This window comes from Pelodiscus sinensis, chromosome 16 (genome assembly GCF_052426305.1).
Source record: "Pelodiscus sinensis isolate ZL-2025 chromosome 16, ASM5242630v1, whole genome shotgun sequence".
NCBI lineage: Eukaryota > Metazoa > Chordata > Testudines > Trionychidae > Pelodiscus > Pelodiscus sinensis.
In genome coordinates, this window is record NC_143067.1 from 1,703,453 (window position 1) to 1,726,008 (window position 22,556).

General features: G+C 68.8%; 1 protein-coding gene across 4 annotated transcripts in view; it reads right to left on the reverse strand.

Annotated features, from left to right (window-relative positions):
* Positions 1 to 4,893: 4,893 nt before the first annotated feature.
* The window catches only part of CPLX2 (complexin 2), a 39,232-nt gene continuing 21,569 nt past the window's right edge, over positions 4,894 to 22,556 (reverse strand). For 3 of the 4 annotated variants that reach the window (XM_075900674.2, XM_075900676.2, XM_089769435.1), the window contains 3 exons: positions 10,640 to 10,753; positions 9,431 to 9,606; positions 4,894 to 8,073 (listed from right to left, as the gene is read on the reverse strand). In XM_075900674.2, the coding sequence (XP_075756789.1) occupies positions 7,876 to 8,073; positions 9,431 to 9,606; positions 10,640 to 10,670 (405 nt within the window). In that variant the 5' untranslated portion in view covers positions 10,671 to 10,753 and the 3' untranslated portion in view covers positions 4,894 to 7,875. Of the gene's footprint in view, positions 8,074 to 9,430; positions 9,607 to 10,639; positions 10,754 to 17,055; positions 17,212 to 22,556 lie in introns of those variants that run through there. The other variant, XM_075900675.2, reaches the window with a different exon arrangement.

The following is a 22,556-nucleotide window of genomic DNA, read 5'->3' on the forward strand; positions in this document are numbered from 1 at the left end:
AGCAGCTGCACCTCTCGAAGTGCTAATGGCCCGGGCCCTGAGCCCAGCAGCCTTCCTCCGCCCCCCCACACTGCCCTCTAGCAGCAGGCACCTGCTGCCAGCTACACTGCGCTGCCCACCCCGCCCGGGGTCTTGCAGCAAGCACTGTCTGCTTGCCATGGCTCCCCAGGAGCCGCTCGTCTCTGGCCCTCCACCCCAACGGTGAGCTTGGCTGGGGGGCCCTTCTCCCCAGGACCTGGCAGGCACCGTTTGCAGCAGCTGCCCCCCAGTCAAGTGGGAAATGAGGGGCTGAGCCCCTGTCCCACCAGCTCTCCTGCCCTGCTCCCCACAGCACCCCCTGCTGGGTGAAACTGTCTTGGATTCTAGCCTGGCCCAACAGCTAGGGACCGTCCCGGGCCTCGTGTCCAATGGGAATGGGCGAACCCTTCCTCTGCTGTTCCCTGGACTGCCCCCTCTGCATTGGTGCAGGGCCAGGCAGCTACTTGCCCAGGGCCAGAGGCAGGGGCTCGTCTGGAGAGTGCTGGGACCAGACACCATGGTGATGGGCCAAGTGCACGAACCCAGCAGGGCGCCAGGCCTCCCCCTCAGGCTGTTTGGTGGGGGAAGGGCCAGGCTGTCTGCAGGGCTGGGTGCTGGATCAGGGGGTGCAAAGAAGGGGGCAGGTGAGCCCGTCTGGCCGAGGTGGGGGGCAGGAGGCGGTGATGGGGGCTTGGGGTAGGGACTGTGGGCTGGTGAGGGAGCAGGGAACAGCATTAAGTCCTGGGTGCTTCCTGTGGAAGTCAACAGCCCGGGGTGCTGGGTCTGGGCTGAGGGCGCGGTCAGGCCAGCTGGGCAGAGAAGCCCATTGGAGGCTGGAAGCTGAGGGTGCCTCCAATCCCTGTAAAAGTGACAGCTCTTCGGGGTGGGGAACATGCTCCCCTGCCTTCCCGCACCATGGGGGCTCCTGGAAAGGGGGCTCTGCCCGGTGCCCCAAGATCGGGTAGGTTTGGGGGTGTACCCCACGTCTCCCTCACCCCCTCCTTCCCTTGGGAGGAGAGCTGTGTGCGGTCTCCCCCACCAGGGACAGGCCAGACAGGCGCCCCGCCCCCCCCGCCTGCAGCCTACCACGAACACGCTGCCCTCCTGGAACCCACACCAGCCCTTGTGCGTGGGCTCCCCCGGGCTCCCCAGCCCAGCACCTCTCAGCAGGGCAGAGGCAGCCGAGCATGTTGGCCCCGTCCCAGGGCTGGTGGGGAACAGTCAGGCCAAAGCGCTGGGTGCTAGGCCCACCCTGCCCTGCAGCAGAGGCCATGGCTAGCTCCCCTTCTCCAGCTCCAGGCTGGTCTCGCCTTCCTGTCGCCCCAGGGGTGCACTGCTGTGATCTCTCTTTCCCTCCCCTCTGATGTCCCCTCCTTTGCTCCGGCCACAGGGGGCTGTTTCTGGTGCGGAGTAAATGTTTATGTGCCCCGAGGCCTGTGCTGACGGGCACCACCAGTCGAAACACGTTCCTGCCTGTGGGCTCTGCTGAACAGCCGCACCAGTGCCCAGCTTGCAGGCAAACCTCTCCCAGCCCACCAGAGCAACCGTGGCCAGCTAGGACTTCTCATCCGCCCTGGCCCCTCTGCGCTGAGCCTGCCTGAGCCGACCATGCTCCCAAAGCACTGCAAGCCGGTGGTGCATGGCAGGGAGGGGTATGGTGAAGTGCCAGCCTGGCCCCAGCCCTGTCCAAGCAGGGAGCCAGCCCTTTGCCTGCCTCTGAAATGCAGCCAAGTCTGGGGGGATGCGGCTCGTGTGTAACATGGCAGAGTGCAGGGGGATGCAGCTCATGTGTAACATGGCAGAGTGCAGAGGGAGGGGCTGAGACGGGCGGGGTTAGGGGGCTGCCACAGAGCAACACTCGGCCAGGGCCCTGAGGGGAGGGAGTTCCCAGAGGGGCTGTGGTCCAGCTCCTGGGCTCCAGGCGGGTTTGCTGCTGTTGATCCTGGCTATGATGTTAATTTCATTCGGCAAAGGCCCAAGCCCCCCAGCCTGGAGAGCTGCTATCCCCACCTCGTCTAATTGCCACCTTGGGCTCCTCGCTGTAACAATCAGCAGCCATTGGCTCTGGCTGGCGCCTCGGGACTCCGGAGCAAAGGGCCTGCCCGTGGGAGGACACAGGGAGGTGCACTTGCTGGCTCCAGACCTGGCCCCAGTGGCACCTGTTCCCTGCCAGTGTTGGCTCCAGGTTTTCCCTGGCTAGGCTGGGCTGTGACGGGGCCGGGTAAGCGCCCCCCGAGCAGTGCGCTGCAGGCGGAGCGGTGTCCGGACACCCCTGCTGGGGCTGTGCGCCGTCTGGCAGTGCAGGCCGGAGTGCGCTGGCGACAGCGTGAGAACAACCGCGCTGGGTGTCCCAGGTCCTGTCGGCCGACTGGCCAGGCCAGGCGCTCCTGCGGGATGAGCAGAATGGGGCAATCCAAGTGATCCCTTTCCTGGCTGCGGGCCGGCGCGTGGGGGAGCCTGGGGCGCGGGGTGTGGCCCCAGCCAGTGGCCACCGACGGCCCTGGGCACTGACCGCTCCCCTGTGAGCCCTGGGCCTCCCACCATCCTGCCCAGCGAGGAGTTCCAGGCTGGCCAGGCAGCGTGTGCAGAACAACTTCCCCGGGCTGCCGGCTGCCTGTGCTTCCCTGCCTGAGCCCAGGGCCTTGGGGAAGGGGGAGATGCCACTTCCTCCAGCCCTGCCGCGCGCTCTGCTGCCCGGGCAGCCCCAACCCTCCTCTGGCCGAAGCTGTGTGGCCCCACCCTTCCAGGCCGCTTTTCCTGTCCGTGGGGCACGGGGACCTGCAGGCAGCGGGCGCCCCTGGGCTTACGTGGCCTTGTTCTCCAGCCCTTCCTGAGGTTCCCACCTGCACACGGAGAGCTCCTCCCTCAGGGACGGCCGGGTTCTGCTCGCCAGCGCCCTTACTTTGTCAACGCGGCGCGTCCTCTGCCACCGCTACCTGCTCCCGGCCGTGTGCCACCCCAGGCTGGCCTGCCTCCGTTTGCACCCTCCCTGCCCCCGCGCCTTCGTGGGTCGCTGCCCCCCAGAGCAGCGCTGAGCCCGCTCCCCGCGAGACGGCCTGGCGCGCCCTTGTTCTTAAGCTGCAGAGCGGGGGTGGGGAGCCTCAGGCTCGGGGGCTGGATCCAGCCCCCCAACATTGGGGAGCCAGTGCTGGTGCTCTAGTTGCCCCACTGCTCCCCTGTGGACAATCTACTAGGCTGTCGCCCCCTCCCCCATCTCTGCTGTGCAGGGGAATGTGTGTGGGGGGGTCTTTCTCCTCATTCGGGGGCCACACTGAGGGGGTTTCTGCTTCTCAGTTTTGTGCACCCCTGGCAGATTTTTCTGTGGGTCAGTGGCCCTTGACCCAAAGGAGCCTCCTTCCCCTGCTGTAGAGGCTCCTACACTAAGCTCCAGAGGTCCCAGGTGGCGGTTACATGAACAGGAGGGGCCAGGGCGGATCCTTGTGCTCTCCACAGAGAAAGGAGGAGCTCCGGCCCCTGGGTGCACAGCTGGCGGATGGCCTGGGGCGGTGCCACGCTCAGCACCTGCTCACAGGCAGCACTCGCTTCGCTGGCTCCTTAGCGGGCCCGGTGCGGCGTGCTGGACGTTCCTTGCTGGTCGCTATGCGTGGGCTGTGGGGGACCCCCCCGGCAGCTGTCTGTAGCACGGCCCAGCAGGGGGCGCCCTGCCGCTCCAGGGCGGTGGCTAAAACCAGTTCCACAAGTTAAGGGAAGAGGCTGGACAAAGGAACTGGGGTTGGGGGAAGGGCCAGTCTTGGGCTGGAATCCAGGGGCCCATGGCAAGGGGGCTGAGGCAGCCTGGCCCTGACTCCTGTAGCCACGTCCCGTCTGTGCTGCGCTGTGTCCTGGAGCAGCAATAACCCCCCGTTCTACTGGCTGGCGGAGCCTGTTCTTGCTGCTACGGGGGTGCAGGAAAGGGGGCCCCGACGCGCCGTCACACCCGGTAACTGCGTGATGCTGGGGCGGCGCTGCCGTGAGGGGAGTGCCACGGCACTCCTGAGCCTGCCCACGCCTCCCAGGTGCTGCAGCAGGGCACCCCAGGTCCCGCCAGTGTCCACAGCAATGTTCAGCCGCGGGCCAGCTGCAGCCGAGCCACGAGGCTTTGGTCCCAGTGCAGCTGTCCCACCAGCTGGGTCAGCCCGAGAGGGCGTGTGGCTGGGCCGGGAGCAGTTCTGGTGTCCGAAGGATGGGCCCCCGGCTTTGAAACCCTGCCCGGCAGCCAGTGGCAGCGTGCCGAGGTGCATTTGCAGCTCCCGAGAAGGCGGCAGTTTGCATGTGCAGGCAGGCGCGTGGTCTGGGCTCGCCCGCCCAGCTTGGGGCCAGCGCTCGGCCTGCACTGCCAGGGCTCTGACCCCTCGCCAGCCTGGCGCTTGGTGTCCTGTGGGCCGTTGGCTGCACCCTGGACTCGCTCTGCGGCACTGCCGGCGCCAGACAGGCCCCCGGGGCCTTGCCCAGAGTGACGGGGGAGGTGATCACAGAGCTCCGGAGTCGCTGGCTGCCTGCCCTGGTGTGGCCAGCAGCCCCCAGCTCCAACGGCAGCAGGTTAAAGGAGATGCCTGCGCCTGTCATCAGCCCTGGCCTGCAGGACCCACACCCCCATGGCTCCCACACAGCAGGTTGTGTTAACAGGGAAACCTTTGCAACGCCCGCCCACCCGCCTCCGGCTGGATGTCCGTCCCCATCCTTGTGAGGAGTGTGCCAGGCCTCAGGTTGCAGTGCCTCTGCCCCTCCCCAGCTCTGCTTCACACCCCGCCTCAGGCAGGCAGCTCCCTGTGGGCCGGGGGGCCCTGGTACCCCGGCTGGGGCTGTGCTGGCTGGGCCAGGCCGCCTGGGGGCTGTCGCAGGTGGGGGCTGCAGCATGTTCGGAGCAGACACAGGCCAAGTACAAATTCCTTTATTTTATTAGTTCTTCAAAGACTAGTTGGAGGGGGATGGTCACCGCATGGCTGGCAAGGGCCCGGCCTGGCCTCATCCGGCCCAGGGATGTCCCGGCAGGCGCGAGCGCCGTGAGCTCAGGGCAGGGGAGGGCTGGGGCTCTGCGGAGATGCTGGAGCCGGGGGCAGGCGTGGAGGGAGCTTCCCTTGGCCGGGGGTCACTGCCGGGCTGCAGGCCAGGCCCATGGCTGGGTTCCCCGAGCAGCCATCAGCAGAAGCCCTTCCCCGGCCCAGAGCCCTCCCCCACTGGGGGGCCTGACCCCTGCGCCGTCGCAGGCCAGCCCCAGGGCAGGGGTGAGCTGTGGCCTGACGGGGAAGGGGGGCGAGCAGGCTGATGGATTAACGTGCAGGGCTGGGAATTTCCCATGCAGAGCGGGTGAGAAGGGAGCAGCCACAGGCCTTCTAGTGGTGCCAGCAGGTGAGAGCCACGGCCACAGGCAGCTCCTGGGGGGCCACGTGGCCAGCTGGTGTGTCTGGGGGCTCCGGCGCGGCGCTGCTCCCCCGGCATGCCCGGTACCTGGCGAACAGCCGGGAACACACGGCGTGTGCAAGCAGGCGGTCACGCGCCCCTCACTCGTGCAGCTACACACACGCAGGCGTGCGGTCATGCACCTCAGACGTGCACGCAGTCATGCACCCCACACACACATGGGCGTGCAGTCACGCACTTTCACACATGCAGCTGTGTGCACAGGCGTGTAATCTCGCAGGCGCACATGCCAACTGTCCCCGTGCTCCTGTGCAAACAGCAGCTGTTTAGGGGGCGCCCGCTTGCTGGCACGGAGTGGCTGGCGTGCAGCACTGCGCCAAGACAGCTGTATCTGCACACTCCCCCCACACGGGCACGCGCGCTGTCCCACACACCCGGCCGCCAGGCGCCTCGTGCACATCGGTTCCAGCGTGGGCGGGAAGGCGCATGGCGAGACGGGAGCCCCGTTGAAAAGCCCGTGTGGTGCAGCCATGGGGGGGGGCGTGTCCCCACCCACCCGAGAAGCAGGGATGCGGCCTTTGGCTCACAGACCTGTGAGCTGCCAGCCAGCCCCGCGCCTGAGCAGCCGCTTTGCCAGCAGGGCCCCAGGTGCTGCCAGCTACGCCCTGCCGCGCAGGCCCAGCGCCCTCCCATCTCCTCCCCTCCCGGGCCAGGGCCCCTGCCACCCTCCTTGCCTGCCCAGCCCGGGGCGGCCTTGGACCATGCGGTGACCATCTGGTGCAGTGACTAGCAGACAGGATGGACGGGGCGCGCTGAGTTTACCCTGTTACACGGACACGGATGCGGACACACACGGGCCAACGGGTGGCGTGAGACGTGGACGAGGGGCGGGCGGGCGGTCCCGCCCGGTTCAGCCCCTTTACACGGGCGCGGCGCACGGGGCCGCGCGGACGTATTGCAGTCTAACTGATATGGCTTTAACTATCGGAGAAGGACACAGACGCGGAGGGGGACTTCGTGGCTTCTCTCAGACTCAATCCAAAAGCAAAACCCCTGGAAAATGGGGAACCTGGGATGCCGTCAGGACCCCTTGGGAGCAGGGCTGGAAGGGAGCCAGCACTGGAGGGTGGAGGGACTCGGGGCAGGCCGCTCTCAGCCCTCTCATGCTGCCTGGCTGGGCACCGCCGCGGCTGGCAGAGAGCACCCTGCAGTTTGCTGGCTCGCAGCCCGGGGCTGGGCGCTGCTGCTGCTGCCGTCGGCAGGGAAGAGGCAGGGGGCTACCCTGGGTGTTGGGGTGGCCCTGGGGCAGACAGCAGCAGGGCCGAGTGCTGCCTAAGGACGAGTTCCTCCCGATGGGCATGGGTGCGGGAGGGTGGCAGTGCTGGAGCTCTGGTCCCAGATACCACAGTGATGGGCCCCGGCAGGAATGCGGACGGGCTGGGCAGGAGACCAGGGAGGGACAGGTGCTGGCAGCCCTGCAGAAGGGGAGCAGATGGCCCCCAGAGCCGCCCCCTCCGCAGTGCGGGGGGGGGGGGTCCCAGGTGCTTGGCCAGGGCTGGCTCTTGGGTTTTTATAAATCCACCCCCCCGACGGGCAGGAGCGTGAATGTGGCCGAGGGGCGCTGGGCTTGCTTTGTGTGGAGACGAGCCCCCCCCCCCCCGCCGGCCTGGGCTGTGTGGAGGGGCTGGGGCTTTGTCTTTCCTTCCCACTGCCCCCGGCCGGCAGGGTTCCCTGGGGAAGCAGCGCCTCCCTCCGCACGGGGCTGCCCGGCCCAGGGGATGGGCTGGACCCAAGAGCCTCCCACCCCGGGCCAAAAACGACAGAACTGGGCAGCGGGAGGGGGGGCCCGTGGGGCAGCGTCACTGGGACCCCCCGCGCCAGCCCCCTGGGGCCTCACCCAGCAGGCGCTGCCCGCTGTCAGCAAGGCCTGGCCAGCCGGCCCAGCAGGCACCCCGGGAGAAGGCCTACGAGAGGCTGGCGGGCAGAGCCCACAGGTCTGCCCCTCCCCCATCGGCCATGCCGGGGGGCCTGCCCCTCAGGGCAAGGTGCGTTTGGGGGGCGCTGAGGCTGCCGGCGCTGCTGCCACGGGGCGGGGGTTGAACCCTGGCCGGGAGGGGAGGCAGGATACTGGCCCGCCTGGCCGACGGGGGCTCCCCCGGCAGTGGCCCGGCTCTGGCAGGCCACGGGCACAGCCCCCGCCCCACAGCAGCAGGCAGTGTGGGGCTGAGGAATGTCTGAAGTGAGCGAAGGGGCTGGCGGGGGCTGCTTTTCTCTGCCGCCCTCCCCCCACCCTTCGCGGGCCGGGAGGTTACTGCAGTGAATTTGGTCCCAGTTGGCCCCCGGCCCGGGAGCTCGGGGGGGTTGGTCCGGGCACCCTGTCCGCCCCCAGCGCAGCGAGGGCCCCGGGACACGTCTGCGATCCTCCCTTCGGAACGGAACACGACTCCAACGCGGCCAAAGAACTGAAACGGGCCCGGGGGCGGGGGGGGGGGGCGGTTACTTCTTGAAGATGTCCTGGAGGGGCCCGGGCAGGTACTTGAGCACCGTGTCCAGGATGCTCTCCTCCTCCTCCTCCTCCGCGTCCCCGCAGCCCGCCGGGATGGCTTTCTTGGGGCGCGTCAGGCTGCCCTCGCACGGCTGCTCCATCGCCGCCTTCTCCTCCGCCTCCTTCTCCTCCTTCTTCTTCAGGCCGTACTGTGGGGAGGAGATGGGCAGGGCTCCGAGTGCTGGCGCCGCCATGGCACAGACTGGGGTCCCACGCCCGCCCCTCTGTGGGTCTGCGCACTGGCCCCCGCCCCGCGGCAGAAACAGCCCTGCACTGGGGGTGGCACAGCCAGGGCCACAGTCTTTCTCCCCTGCAACTGCCCAGGGCCGGTGGGGGCTGGGCTTTGGTCTCCCATGTTTCCTGTGCCCCTCACCTGGGCATCCAGGTGCTACCGTGAGCAGCAATGCCCGGACTGTGCAACCCATCCCGCCAAGAGGGCCAGGCTCCCCCGCACCGGCACCCGCTGCCCTGGACCCAAGGACACGGCCGGGGAGCCCCGCCTGCCTGGGCCCCGGAATCTCCTGTTCCCATCGCGCTCGGCTGGCAGGATATTGGCGCGCCGGTGATTAGAGCCAGGCCCCCCCGCGCCTGGCGCGGCCGCGCTATCGGCTGCTCGGCGGGTTATTAAAGATGGCAGATAGGGAGAGGCAGCGCCAGGCTGCCGGCGGCCTCCTGCAGCAGGCGGGGAGATAAGGACGCCCCCAGCCCCCTTCCCAGCTAATCCCGGCTGTGCGGCAGGAGGAGAGCGGGGGGAGGGGGCAGAGATGCTGCAAAGGGGGAGAAATCTCCGGGCGGCTGCTCCCCAGCGAGGCCTTGCTGCCAGTGGGAGCGGTTGGGTCCAAATGCAGAAGGAAGGCAGCCCGTGCTCCAGGGGCGGGCCGGGGCCGGGGCTGGGGGCGGGCAGGTTGTGTGTGCGCCGCAGAGGGAGCCTGGCCCTCTTGGCAGGATGGGTTGCATGGTCCGGGCATTGCTGGTCCGGGGGGGATCATTGTGCTGCTCTGCGAGGGAGCACACGGGGCATGCCATGGGGCGCCTCTGCGGGGGCTGGAACAGGGGCTCCCCAGCGCAGAGGGGGCAGGGCTGCCACGCCTGGGGCTGCCGGCGCCCAGCTCTGCCTCGCCCCGAAGCGAGGGGTCAGCACGCGCCCGCCGCCGCGAGCAAGGCCCCGAGCACGAGGAGCCAGGGCACGAGGCCTGGCCCCGTCTGCCCTCCCCCGGCCCGCTCCTGCTGCTGCGAAGAGCCAGCGTGGATGAGGGACCCCTGGCCGGCTAAGTACCAGGCTGAGACCCACCACGCTCACCACACACATGGGCCACCCGCAGGAATAACGCTCCCTGCCCACCGGGGGAACCACTGCGGGGTGGCTGGTGCTGAGCCAGCTCCGGGACGACCTGCAGCCGCGGGTATGGATGGGCAGCGCAGGGCGTCCTGTCGGGGCACAACCCAGCCCAGCTGGCTCCCCCCGGGCTCCCCGCCTGCCCCCGCCTGCGCCAGCGCCTCGCCCACCTTATCCCGGATCTGTTGCCGGACCTTCTCCCGCTCGGCCTCCATCCTGGCGTGCTTGGCCTTCCGCTCCTCCTCCTGCTGGCGCAGGGCCTCCTGCCGCTCCTCCTCCTTCTTCTGCGCGTCGGGGTCCTTCTCCTCCTCCCCCCCCAGCATCTTGCCCATGTCTTTGGTGGCCCCTGCACGGGACACAGGGCACCAGGCTCAGCCGGGGCTCCCGCAAGAGAGACGGGCGAGGCAGGGACGCGGTGGAGGACGGAGATGCACCCGGAGGCCTGGAGGCGCCTTGTCCCCACCCGCCCACCTGGGCCGCCGTTCCCATGGGTTCGCCGGCCTCGCGGTGCCCATCCCGCAGCGGGGCTGCCAGGACCGAGGCTTGCTCATTGTGCCCGGGCGCGCTGCGCCTGCCACCCAGCACCCATCGTCCCCGGAGCCACGTGCGACTGGCGCGCGGCGGCGGCATGCCCGGCTGTGTGAGGGCAGGGGGGCTGTGTGAAGGTGGGGGAGGAGCTATGTGAGGGGGGAGGAGCTATGTGAGGGCGGAGGGGCTGTGTGAAGGTGGAGGGGCTATGTGAGGGCGGGGGGGCTGTGTGAAGGCAGGGGGGCTGGGCTATATGAGGGCGGGGGGGCTATGTGAGGGTGGGGGAGGAGCTATGTGAGGGGGGAGGAGCTATGTAAGGGCGGGGGGGGGGGCTGTGTGAGGGCGGGGGGGCTGTGTGAAGGTGGAGGGGCTGTGTGAGGGCAGGGGAGGAGCTATGTGAGGGGGGAGGAGCTATGTAAGGGCGGAGGAGGAGCTATGTGGGGGGGAGGAGCTATGTAAGGCCAGGGGAGGAGCTATGTGAGGGCAGGGGGGCTGTGTGAGGGCGGGGGGGCTGTGTGAAGGTGGAGGGGCTGTGTGAGGGCAGGGGAGGAGCTATGTGAGGGCGGGGGGGGGCTGTGTGAAGGTGGGGGGCTGGGGCTGACCCTTCCCAGCCCCCCCGCTGGTCTGCCCTTGGTGGAGTGGAGCGGGGGAGCCGATGGCAGAGGAACCCCACGCGTGGCCTGTTTGGTTGGGGGCCGGTCACCGAGGGAGCCTCGGCGCCTGGCCAGGGATGCCCGCAGGGCCCCCAGGGGAGGCCGTGTGCAGGAGGGAGGGCCTGGCCCCGGCGGGGCTGCTCCTCCGACACCGGGCGGGGGCCGGCGGGGGGCGATGGAGCGAACGCAGAGACGTACCCCCCAGCGCCTGCTTCATTACAAAGTCCATGGTGCCGGCCTGCTCCGTGCGCGCCAGGCGGCAGCCGAAGTCTCATCCAGTGCCGGGGCGGGGAGCCTGGGATCCGGTGCCACCTGCATGGGAAGGAGGGAGAGCGAGACGGGCAGAGGGTCAGCCAGAAGCCAGTGAGCCCAGGGCCAGGAGCCAGAGCCGGCCCAGCCCTGCAGAGGCCGCACGCCCGGGCCCGGAGGGACCACGCTGCCGCCAGCGGCCGGGCTGGGCAAGCCGTTAGTGAGCTGCGGCTCCTGGCCCAGACGCTGCTCTCACTCACGGTGGCATAAATCAGGATTGGGCCCATGACCTCCCGGCCAGGCCCCGCCGCAGCCTGGGGCGCACTGAGGGGCTGGCAGGAGACGGCTGTCGGGATGGGGGCCGGAGGCCGGGGCTGCTCGGGGGGCGCCAGTGTGACCCAGGTGGAGCCAGGCCAACACGCACAGAACCAAGGTGGGAGCCCAGGGCGGGGTTCCTGGCCCTGCTCCCCAGCTGCCTTTGCTCCACTCAGGGCAGTAATAATACAAGGCAGCTCGTTCTGTCTCTCGTGCACCTCCTGCACATCTCGTCTGCCTCTGCCACACTCGCCGTGCGAGCGCACGCACACAGACTCGTGCACCTCCATCACACCTTGTCTGTCTCTGCCACACTCGCCGTGCGAGCGTACGCACACAGACGCGTGCACCTCCGTCACACCTTGTCTGCCTCTGCCATACTCGCCGTGCGATCGCACGCACACAGACTCGTGCACCTTCTGCACATCTCGTCTGCCTTTCCCACACGCGCCGTGCGAGCGTACGCACACAGACTCGTGCACCTCTGTCACACCTTGTCTGCCTCTGCCACACTCGCCGTGTGATCGCACGCACACAGACTCGTGCACCTCCTGCACATCTCGTCTGCCTCTCCCACACGCGCTGTGCAAGCGTACGCACACAGACTCGTGCACCTCCGTCACACCTTGTCTGCCTCTGCCACACTCGCCGTGCGATCGCACGCACACAGACTCGTGCACCTCCTGCACATCTCGTCTGCCTCTCCCACACGCGCTGTGCGAGCGTACGCACACAGACTCGTGCACCTCCGTCACACCTTGTCTGCCTCTGCCACACTCGCCGTGCGATCGCACGCACACAGACTCGTGCACCTCCTGCACATCTCGTCTGCCTCTCCCACACGCGCTGTGCGAGCGTACGCACACAGACTCGTGCACCTCCGTCACACCTTGTCTGCCTCTGCCACACTCGTTGTGCGATCGCACGCACACAGACTCGTGCACACACGCACTCTACATCACAGCAGCATCAGACAGACGTACAAGCATCCTGATTCTGATCTGCTAGATGGATCCAGGGCTCCTGCCTGTCACGCAGAGGGGACAAAGCCTCTTGGCAGCTTGCCCTGCCCTGGCTGGAGCAGATGCCCGGCACTTGGCTCCTGGCCACGCATGCTAGAAAAGCCCCCCCCCCCCCGTACGCAGTGGAGCTGAGCTCTCGCCAGGTGGCGGCGAAGGCCGGTGAAGTGCGGCTCGTTAGCCACCTCAGGGTGCATGAGGAGGCTGGAGCAGCCGGTGTGTGGCTGCCGTGGTTTCTGTGCCAGCGGGCGGGGCAGGACTGGGTGGGGCTGGGCAGGGCGGAGCAGAACGGGCCTAGTCCAGGGTCCCGAGATGCCAGGGAAGATGCAACAGGCTCAGCGAGCACTTAGCAAAGCCGCAGCTTCCCACCTGTCTGCCTCTGGCTGGCTGGGGCGCTGTGACCCAGGCCCTACCTGAGCCTCTCATGCCCCAGTGAGGGAGGGCTGTGCCCTCGGGGCCCTGCTATGGGCGAGGATCTGAGGCACCAGGGGACTTGCCCCAGGTCACTTGGGGAGTCTGTGGCAGGGCAGGGAATTGAGCCCAGGTTGCTGGCCAGGGCCCTGACCACTAGGCCACCCTCCTCTCAGACCCCTGCTGGGAAACAGCCAGAAGGGGCCATCCTGTGCTTCAAGCTATTTCCACAGGAGCATCCTTAGGCCTGTTTGGTGTGTGCTGGTGCATCCCGCTCGCCTGCCGGCAGAGACCTCTCCGTGCGCGGCTCCGTCTAGCCGGGCGTGTGCTTCCGGCTCGCCTGGCAGAGCGCTCCTCGGGCCCTGGCCAGCACCTGCGGGGAGCAGGGGGCTCCTTCCCGGACTCATACCCACCCCTTGCTGCTGCAGCGGTGGGCTAGCAGGGCGGCTCACGAGCCCGGCTGCTTTGGGTGGGGCGTTTCCACCCCAAATCTGTTCTCCAGACCACCTGAGGCGGCAGTGAAGCCTGCAGCTTTGGGAGGACGCAAGCAGGTTTGTCTCTGGTGGGGCTTCCCACAGGTTTGTGCACTCGCATGTTAGCCTGGGGCCTGGCGCCTGGGGCCTCGGGGCCTGGCCCCGGGACGGCACCTGCCGGCCTCGCAGCGCGCTTGGCAATTGAGAGTGGAAACCATTCCTTGCGCCCTCCCTCCGCTACCACATGGTCTGCCAGCGGGCCCTGCTCCCGGGAGCCACGCGGAGCCGGTGGGATGGTACCCAGCGGGCCCTGCTCCCGGGAGCCACGCGGAGCCGGTGGGATGGTACCCAGCGGGCCCTGCTCCCGGGAGCCACGCGGAGCCGGTGGGATGGTACCCAGCGGGCCCTGCTCCCGGGAGCCACGCGGAGCCGGTGGGATGGTACCCAGCGGGCCCTGCTCCCGGGAGCCACGCGGAGCCGGTGGGATGGTACCCAGCGGGCCCTGCTCCCGGGAGCCACGCGGAGCCGGTGGGATGGTACCCAGCGGGCCCTGCTCCCGGGAGCCACGCGGAGCCGGTGGGATGGTACCCAGCGGGCCCTGCTCCCGGGAGCCACGCGGAGCTGGTGGGGCTGGTACCCAGTGGGCCCTGCTCCCGGGAGCCACGCGGAGCCAGTGGGATGGTACCCAGCGGGCCCTGCTCCCGGGAGCCACGCGGAGCCGGTGGGATGGTACCCAGCGGGCCCTGCTCCCGGGAGCCACGCGGAGCTGGTGGGGCTGGTACCCAGCGGGCCCTGCTCCCGGGAGCCACGCGGAGCCGGTGGGATGGTACCCAGCGGGCCCTGCTCCCGGGAGCCACGCGGAGCCGGTGGGATGGTACCCAGCGGGCCCTGCTCCCGGGAGCCACGCGGAGCTGGTGGGGCTGGTACCCAGCGGGCCCTGCTCCCGGGAGCCACGCGGAGCCAGTGGGATGGTACCCAGCGGGCCCTGCTCCCGGGAGCCACGTGGAGCCGGTGGGATGGTAAGGAAATGGATGCACTGCCTCGGGATGGCTTAAACCCATTCAGTTGCAGCCAGCTCCCAGGGGACGCAGCCTGGGTGGAGGTGGGAGCTGGCTCCCTGCAGCCGCATTGCATCCCCGGATCCTCAGCCACGAGTGAGACACACACGTCCCAGGTCCCTGGCCTGTGGCTGCCAGGCGCAAGGGGCGGCTCGTGCCCCACATTGCTTCAAAGCCAGCACAGCGACCCAAAGCCCTGCCGGCCCTGGGCCGTGCTCCCGGGAAGCAGGCAGCCTCCCCCGGCCTGACCGGCCCTGCCTCCTGTGAACGAGCCTCTGTCCCTTCCTGATAAGGGAGTTCCAGGCCGAGGCCGGGCCGATAAGGGCTTGCTAGCCGGATGCAAGCAGGCGCTCGGCTCGCTCTCAGCCCCTCCCACCCCCCGCAGGCCCCGCATTTGCAGTCAGGTTGCATCCTCCCCTCATCTTTGATTTCATGCTCTGCTCCGGAAGGCTCCGGGAAGATGGAGCTGTGGTTGATACGGAGCCACCACTGGGCCAGGCGCCCCCGCCCACGGTGAACCGGCCTTGGAGCTGGGACCAGGGAGCAGACCCCCAAGTGGCGTGATTGGGGGGCCTGGTGCTGGGGAGGGCCGTTCTCGGAGCCGGCGGTTCGGAGGGCTGGACACGTGAGGCAGAGAAGCCCAGAGCCCCAGCTGCTGGGGATGGGGAGAGCCGTGACATCGCCAGGCAGCCTCTCTGCCAGTGCAGGCTGGAGCAGGGCGCCCAAGGCGCCCAAGGCCCAGGCTCCAGGCCTTCCGCCCAGGACACGGTTCTGTTGCCTCCCAGCACGGCCAAGCTACAGCGCCCTCCGCGCCCGCGCTGGGGAGGGGACAGGAACGGGATTCCCCAGGGCCGGGAGATCTCACCTGGCGCCCTGCCTCACCGCGCCCCTTGGGGCCGGCCCGGGGGAAAGGTCTGAGACACGCTCCCAGCAGGAACTCTTGCACCCTAAGCCGCCCGGTCACGCCGCAGCGCTGCAGGCTGGGTGACAGGCTGCCAGCCTCACCCATGCCCTGGCCCGTCCGACCTGTATGGGGCAGCCCCACGCCACGCCCAGCGCAGAGCTGTTAGAAACATCCCGGCTGGGCAGGGAGGGGCCAGGACGCTTGGGGAGTGGTTCCTGTGGCTAGGAAAGTTACACCCCTTCCCCGTCTGCTGCAGGCGCCCTGGGTGTGATCAGGGCTGCCATGCGCACCCCCAGGCTGGGCCTGGGGCCTCAGTGGATCCCAAGGGGCCTGGGATGGGGACAGACCCTGGATTGCAGGGGGGCCCAGAGCCATGGGGCTGCCCCCTCCAGCCCCGCCCCCATGCAACCCCCAGCAAAAAGTCACCAGGGACCCTGCCCAGTGTGGCCAGCCACGGCCTCATTGCGCCGGCCCGAGGGGTTCGGCATGGCCATGCTCTCCCTGCGGCCAGTGCCTGGCAGGAGGGGCTGCAGGGATGGGGAGCCGGGTCCAGGTGCAGGGGTGGGGGCTGAGCCATGAGAGACAGCCCTCCCCCCAGTGTTACAGGGTCATGCTGGGCTCATAGCCCCCCTCCCCCTAGCCCAGAGGAGCCCGTCACTGTCAGATGCTGGGGGTGAGGAGCTGGGACCCCACCAGGATGGACACACGGCTCGGCCCCTGAGGGCTGCCCTGAGAACAGGCTCCCGGCGTCCAGCTGGTGGGTCAGCGTGTACACACTGGTGTGTGAGTGCGCAGCTCAGTCCCCAGGGCGTGGGATGTGGGGACCGAGAGTGCGGGGATGTGGCTGTCACGGCATGGGGTCTGTGGCGCACGAGGTGCGGGGTGAGTCCAGTCTGCCACGGGGCGTGTGCCATGGCTGCACAAGGGTGTGCACGATGTGCCATGGGTGTACATGCCACAACCTCGGGATGCCCAGGGTGTGCAATGGGTGGCAGTGTGCAGGTGCTGTGCCACGAGGTGTACAGTGTGCATGGGGTGTACAAACCATGGGGTGTACAATGTGCAGAGGGGTGTAGAAACATGAGAGTACAAGGTGCCATGGGGTATACAAGATGTGGGGTGTACAGCGTGCCTGGGATGCACAATGTACCAGGGGTGTACAATGTGCAGTGGGGTGTACAGTGTGAGGTGGTATGTACAACGTGCCTGGGGTGTACAAGCTGGTCCCGGGATGGGTGAGGGGGTGGGTGGGTGTTTGCTGGGTCAGGGTGTCCCCCCCCATGGGATGGGAGGTGCGATTGGGGGCTGCTGCCCCTGAGGATGGGTTGCCGGTGAGATGTGGGGTGCAGGGGCTCTACTTTGGCCTGGGAGCAGAGCGGAGGGGGTGCCCCAGACGGAGCCGGGCAAGGGGGTGGGCGAGTCCCGCAGCGCAGCCCCCCCCCCGCCGCGTTGATTCAGCCTTGTGCAGGGAGGAGACGGGCTGCGGTCCGGGGCCAGCGGCTCTGCAGCTCCCGCCGCCGGGGGGGGGGGGGGGGGAGGGAGGGGGAGGCACGGACGGAGCTAGCGGGACAATCCCCCCGGTCTACCTGGCATTGCGGCCGGCGCGCTGACCGCTGCAGCGGGGGCGGGAGGGGGGCCCCGCCAGCCCAGGGCTCCCCCCAGCTCTGCGGCCCGGCTCGACCCGCGCCTCGCATGCGTCCCGGCTGCCGAGGGGCTGCCGGCCGCAGACGCGAGGAGACGGTGAGGGGCCGGCGCCGGAGCTGAGCCGCTGGGAGGCAGGCGGGGACTGCACCAGCGCAGCGTGGCCCCGGGTGCGGCGGGGAGGTCCGTGGGATCCCGGGCCGCTTCGCTGCCGCGGCTGCCGCCGGGTCCCTGCGCTGGAAGGCAGCGCCCAGCGCCGTGCACACCCCGAGGACAGGCAAGGACCCCGGCACCCCGCCCCCGCCGCGCCGCGCCACCCGCCCCGGCCGCTCGGACCAGCCCGAGACCGGGCTGCCGGGGCAGCCTTGCGCTTTGCGCGCCTGGATTTGCCCCCGCGCCGGGACGCGAACCCGCGAGGTCTCTGCGCAAAAGTTCCGTCTCCGGCCAGCAGCGCCCAGGGGCGGGGAGCTGCGGGACGCGCCGGCCCCCCTGCAGCCCGGTCTCCCAGCAGGCCGCCCCCCCGCTCCCCGCGGGCCCCACTCACCCGGGACGCTCCAGCAGCCCGTGGCCGGCGGGGAGTGAGCGCGCCCCAGCCTGAGCGCAGAGCCCGCCCCTCCGCTCCGCAGCCTGCCGGTGCCTCCCCCAGCCTGACGCTCCCCGCCCCTCCCCAAGCGAGTGGGCAGGCCCCGGGCCCGCGCCCTCCTCCGCGCCCGCCCGCAGCTCAGCACCCTGGCCAGCGCCCCCTCCCCGGCCCCCGCGCCCCCGGGGGTGGGCGGCACCGCACTGACCGGCCAGGGCAGGAGGGGCCCGGCTGCCCTGGAAACAGGCCGGGGAGGGGAGCGAGTCTGTTTCTCCTGCCCCCGGGCCGGGCGCGTCCTGCTCCGGATCGCCCCGCGCGCAAAGTGCCCCCGCCACGAATGGACCGGAGCCAGCGACCGCCCCGCCCTGGGACTCCCCCCTGCGGGGAGCCGGGCATTTTACTCGGGACCCGCCCGGAGCCGGCCCCGCAGAGCCCCCGCCTGCCACGTGCGGTGACTAGTGACCGGCCCGCGGGCCGGGGCAAGGCCCAGCCGCTCGCTGCCGCTTCCTCCGGCCGGTTCCTCTGCACGCCCCCCCGCGGCGCAAAGGCGTCCGGCCTGCAGCCGGGCGGGGCTTCCAAAGGAGGCCAGAGGGGAGCAGCCGGGCTCCCGGGGCAGGTCTGGCGTGTGTGTGTGTGTGTGGGGGGGGAGTGTGTGCCTGGGTCTGCGGGTGGTGCCTGTGGGGGGGGGGGGCTCTGCCAGCGGGGGCAGGAAGGGGGGTGCGCAGAGTAACGAGGCACGTGTCTCTCTCTCTGTTTGCTATTTGTGAGCACCAGTGCACATGGCTACAATGCTCGTCTTCCTGAGTATGTGCGCACCTGAGCGGATTCCTCGATGTGCCTGTGTGCGGAGTGTGAGTGTGTGTGTGTGTGTGCGCGTGCGCAGGGGGTGTGAGTGAGTGTGTGTGCGCGCACAGAGTGTGTGTGTGTGCAGGGGGTGTGAGTGAGTGTGTGTGTGCGTGCGGGTGTGTGTGTGCAGGGGGTGTGAGTGTGCGCGTGTGCGGATGTATGTGTGCGTACGGGGTGTGAGTGAGAGTGTGTGTGCGCTCAGGGTGTGTGTGTGCAGGGGGTGTGGGTGAGTGTGTGTGGGTGCGAGCAGGGTGTGTGTGTATGTGCAGGGTGTGTGTGTGTGTGTGCAGGGGGTGTGAGTGAGTGTGTGTGTGTGCACATAGTGTGTGTGTGTGCAGGGGGTGTGGGTGAGTGTGTGTGGGTGCGAGCAGGGTGTGTGTGTATGTGCAGGGTGTGTGTGTGTGTGTGTGTGTGTGCAGGGGGTGTGAGTGAGTGTGTGTGTGTGCACATAGTGTGTGTGTGTGCAGGGGGTGTGGGTGAGTGTGTGTGTGTGCAGGGGTGTGAGTGTGTGTGTATGTGCAGGGTGTGTGTGTGTGTGTGCAGGGGGTGTGAGTGAGTGTGCAGGGTGTGTGTGTGTGTGTGCAGGGGGTGTGAGTGAGTGTGCAGGGTGTGTGTGTGTGTGCAGGGGGTGCGCGTGCGCACAGGGTGTGTGTGTGTGTGCGTGCAAGGGGTGTGGGTGAGTGTGTGTGGGTGCGTGCGTGCAGGGTGTGTGTGTGTGTGCAGGGGGTGTGAGTGTGTGTGTGTGTGCAGGGGGTGTGGGTGAGTGTGTGTGGGTGCGGGCAGGGTGTGTGCATGTGTGCAGGGGTGTGAGTGTGTGTGTGTGCAGGGTGAGTGTGTGTGTGCGCGCTCAGGGTGTGTGTGTGTGTGCGTGTGTGTGTGTGCAGGGGGTGTGAGTGAGTGTGCGCGTGTGCGGATGTATGTGTGCGTACGGGTGTGTGTGAGAGTGTGTGTGTGTGCGCTCAGGGTGTGTGTGTGTGTGTGCAGGGGTGTGAGTGAGTGTGTGTGTGTGCGTGTGTGTGTGCAGGGGGTGTGAGTGAGTGTGTGTGTGTGTGTGAGTGTGTGCGTACGGGAGTGTGAGTGAGAGTGTGTGTGTGTGTAGGCGTGCGTGTGTGTGTAGGCGTGCGTGTGTGTGTGTAGGCGTGAGTGTGTGTGTAGGCGTGAGTGTGTGTGTGTGTGTGTAGGCGTGAGTGTGTGTGTAGGCGTGAGTGTGTGCGTAGGCGTGTGTGTGTGTGTGTGTAGGTGTGAGTGTGTGTGTAGGCGTGAGTGTGTGTGTGTGTGTAGGCGTGAGTGTGTGTGTGTGTGTGTAGGTGTGAGTGTGTGTGTGTAGGCGTGAGTGTGTGTGTGTGTGTGTAGGCGTGAGTGTGTGTGTGTGTGTAGGTGTGCGTGAGTGTGTGTGTGTAGGCGTGAGTGTGTGTGTAGGCGTGAGTGTGTGTGTGTGTGTGTAGGCGTGAGTGTGTGTGTGTGTAGGCGTGAGTGTGTGTGTAGGCGTGAGTGTGTGTGTGTAGGCGTGAGTGTGTGTGTGTGTGTGTAGGTGTGCGTGAGTGTGTGTGTGTAGGCGTGAGTGTGTGTGTAGGTGTAGGCGTGAGTGTGTGTGTGTGTGTAGGCGTGAGTGTGTGTGTGTAGGTGTGAGTGTGTGTGTGTGTGTAGGCGTGAGTGTGTGTGCCTGTGCATTCCCCAGACTGTAAGAACTCACAAGCGTTTCTCAAGGCCAGCCTGGCAGCCCTGGCAGGGGAGTGGAGCAGCCCAAGCAGCACCTGCCCCCGGCCCTGTGCCACGCGGGCGACGGGGGGGGGCCCAATCGCCAGGTTGCTGCCCCCCGGGGAGCGGCCCGGCCTCGCTGCAGTGCCTGGGCTGCCGCTTTGCCCACTTGCTGCGCCACAGGCCGGGCCCCGGGAGCTGGCGGGATGCGCGCTGGGGCTGGCGGGATGCGCTCTGGGGCTGGCGGGATGCGCGCTGGGGCTGGCGGGATGCGCTCTGGGGCTGGCGGGATGCGCTCTGGGGCTGGCGGGATGCGCTCTGGGGCTGGTGGGATGCGCGCTGGGGCTGGTGGGATGCGCGCTGGGGCTGGCGGGATGTGCTCTGGGGCTGGCGGGATGCGCTCTGGGGCTGGCGGGATGTGCTCTGGGGCTGGCGGGATGCGCTCTGGGGCTGGCGGGATGCGCGCTGGGGCTGGCGGGATGCGCGCTGGGGCTGGCAGTGCCCGGGCGCAGGCTGGCGGGATGCGCTCTGGCCCCACCCCCGGGGAGTCCCATGCCCCCCTGCGTGGGGCGCCAGGCGGGGGCTGGTCCGCGAGGGGAGCCGGTTTATAAACCAGCCCCCTCGCCCTCCGGCTGCCCGTCGCCCTGATCCAGAGGCAGCAGCGAAGGGCGGCAGCAGCCCCCGTCCGGGGAGGTTCTGAGCTCCCAGACCCGGCACGAGCTGCCTGCCCACCCGGCTCCTAATGCGCTTTGAATGCAGAGCCGCAGCGGGGTGGGGCCCGGGCCCATTGCTGGCCAGCCGGCTAAAGCAGGCACTGGCGGGGGAGGGGGGATGCGTGTCGTCTATCGCATTAACCGATGGGCGTTTGCTTCTCCGTCAGTCGCCTCCACTCTCGCATCCCCAGCCGAGGGGCAGGGCGCTGGCATCGTGCAGGCAGGAGGGGTGGGGCTGGGGAGGGGAGAGCTGCACCCCCCTGCCAGGGGGACTAGGCTGCTTGTGGTCACCGCCGGGGGGGGGGATGTCTCCCTGGGGGCGCGTGGCTGCCCGAGCACCCCGGGAACAACAGGCTGGACTAGGCTCAGTCGCTCCGGGTCCCGCTGCGCAGGAGCCTGGAGGAGACTCCGGGAGGCAGGCTTAGAACAAGGCGCTGGCAGCTGTAGCCTCTGACTGGCCGAGGGCCTGGGCCTGTGTCCGCAGAGAAGCCGGGGGCAGGGCCAGGGGCTTGGCACGACCAGTCTGCGGGCTGGCTCAGGCCCAGAACCGGTGAAAACTGTCCCCCCCGCCCCAGCCCCTGCCCTGTGTCGCTGGCCCGGGGGTGAGAAGCGGACGGCTGCTGGCCAGGACACCGGCACTGGGTGGGCAGGGCAGGAGCCAGGAGAGTCTGTGGATGCGCTTTGCATCCCGCACGGGCTGGGGTGTGCCCAGGGGATGAGCGGGACGGGGGGGAGGGGTGACAGGCCAGCGGCTGTGCCAGCCCGGCCCAGGGGGGAGCACAGGCCAGCGGCTGTGCCAATCAGGCAGCCACATTCCCTGGCTATTGTCACATGTCCCAACTGCATGTGAGCAGGAATTTGCTCCTGCCTGACAGGGACAAGGCGTGAGGGGTGGGTGCGGCTGCTACGGCCCAGCGCAGCCCGAGAACCCGGCCCGGCGCTCGCCCGTGCGGCCCAGGCCCGGCTGCATGGAGTAGCTGGGTCAGAGCCCACGAGAGGGGCTGTGCCCTGTGCCCTGCGGCCTGCTGGCGGTGCCCCCCCGGCCCTAGCGCACCTTCCGTCTTCAGCCAGAGTCCAACACCTGGGCTGCGCCTCCTTCCCCGCACCAGGCTGAGGCCCGGCCCCAGGTGCAGGGCGGGGGGGGGCTCTCCTGTCTGGGGACACCAGGCCCAGCCACCATCCCCCTGCGGACCCTGGACTCTGGCTCAGGGCGTGACCCCCTTCCCGCCCCGTTATTCCCACCCCCCCTCGGGGATGCCAGCACCTTCCTCTGCGCGGAGGGGCCTCGGGCTGCCCCCCGCCCGCCTTGTCCCAGGGCAAGGGGCAGGCAGCCCCTCTCCCCAGCAAGGGTGCCCCCGGCCAGGCGCGCTGACTCTGATCATTCCTGTTCTCCCCACGCGGCCTCTCCTTGTCCGGCTCAGCTCCCTCCCGCACAGCCGGGGGAGGGCAGGGACACCCCAGGGTGCAGGACAGGGCCCATATGGCACAGGCCCTCCAGCCTGCCAGGCTGCCTCTGCTTTGCTGCCCCCGGAGCCCCAGTGATGGGCAGAGAGGCCAGGCACCCCCCTGGGCCAGTAGATGTCACTGCCCCGATTGGACAAGGGAGGAAACTGAGGCACGAAGAAGGGAATTTTTCTCAACTGTACAGTGAGTCTGATCCCAGTCCCCTGCCCTGGCCAGCGGGGGCCCTCTGTCCAGGCCAGGCCGAGAGCGGAGGCTGGGAACAACCAGGCAGGGAGCGGGGAAGCGAGTCCGCGGCGCAGACGCCCGGGACCTGCTGCGAGCTCGCTCGGTGGAGCCAGGCCGCTGCTGGGCCCGGTTGGCGGTGCCTCCTCCAGGGCATTAGTGCCGATGTTGGATAAAACCGGCCCTAGAACCGACCCCACTCGCCATCGACCGGCAGCCAGACATGGAGCCGCTGGGCCCGGCAGCTTTCTGTCCCGACAGTCCCTTTGGCCGCCAGAGACACCTGCGCCGGCGCGTCGGGGACCCCGGCCCTGCACCCCGGCCACAGCCGGACGCGGCTCCCCGCCGGCCACTGGAGGACGGGTTTACTGCTTCTCAGGGACACGGCAGCGCAGGGGCCAGGGCAGAGCCTGAGTCCTCCTGGGGGGAGGGGCTTCACCCCCTTCCTTGGCTAAAACCTTCTCACTCCCAGCCTAGCCGAGCCTGTCCCAGCTCCCAGGCCCTCCCCTCCAGCCTGTGGCC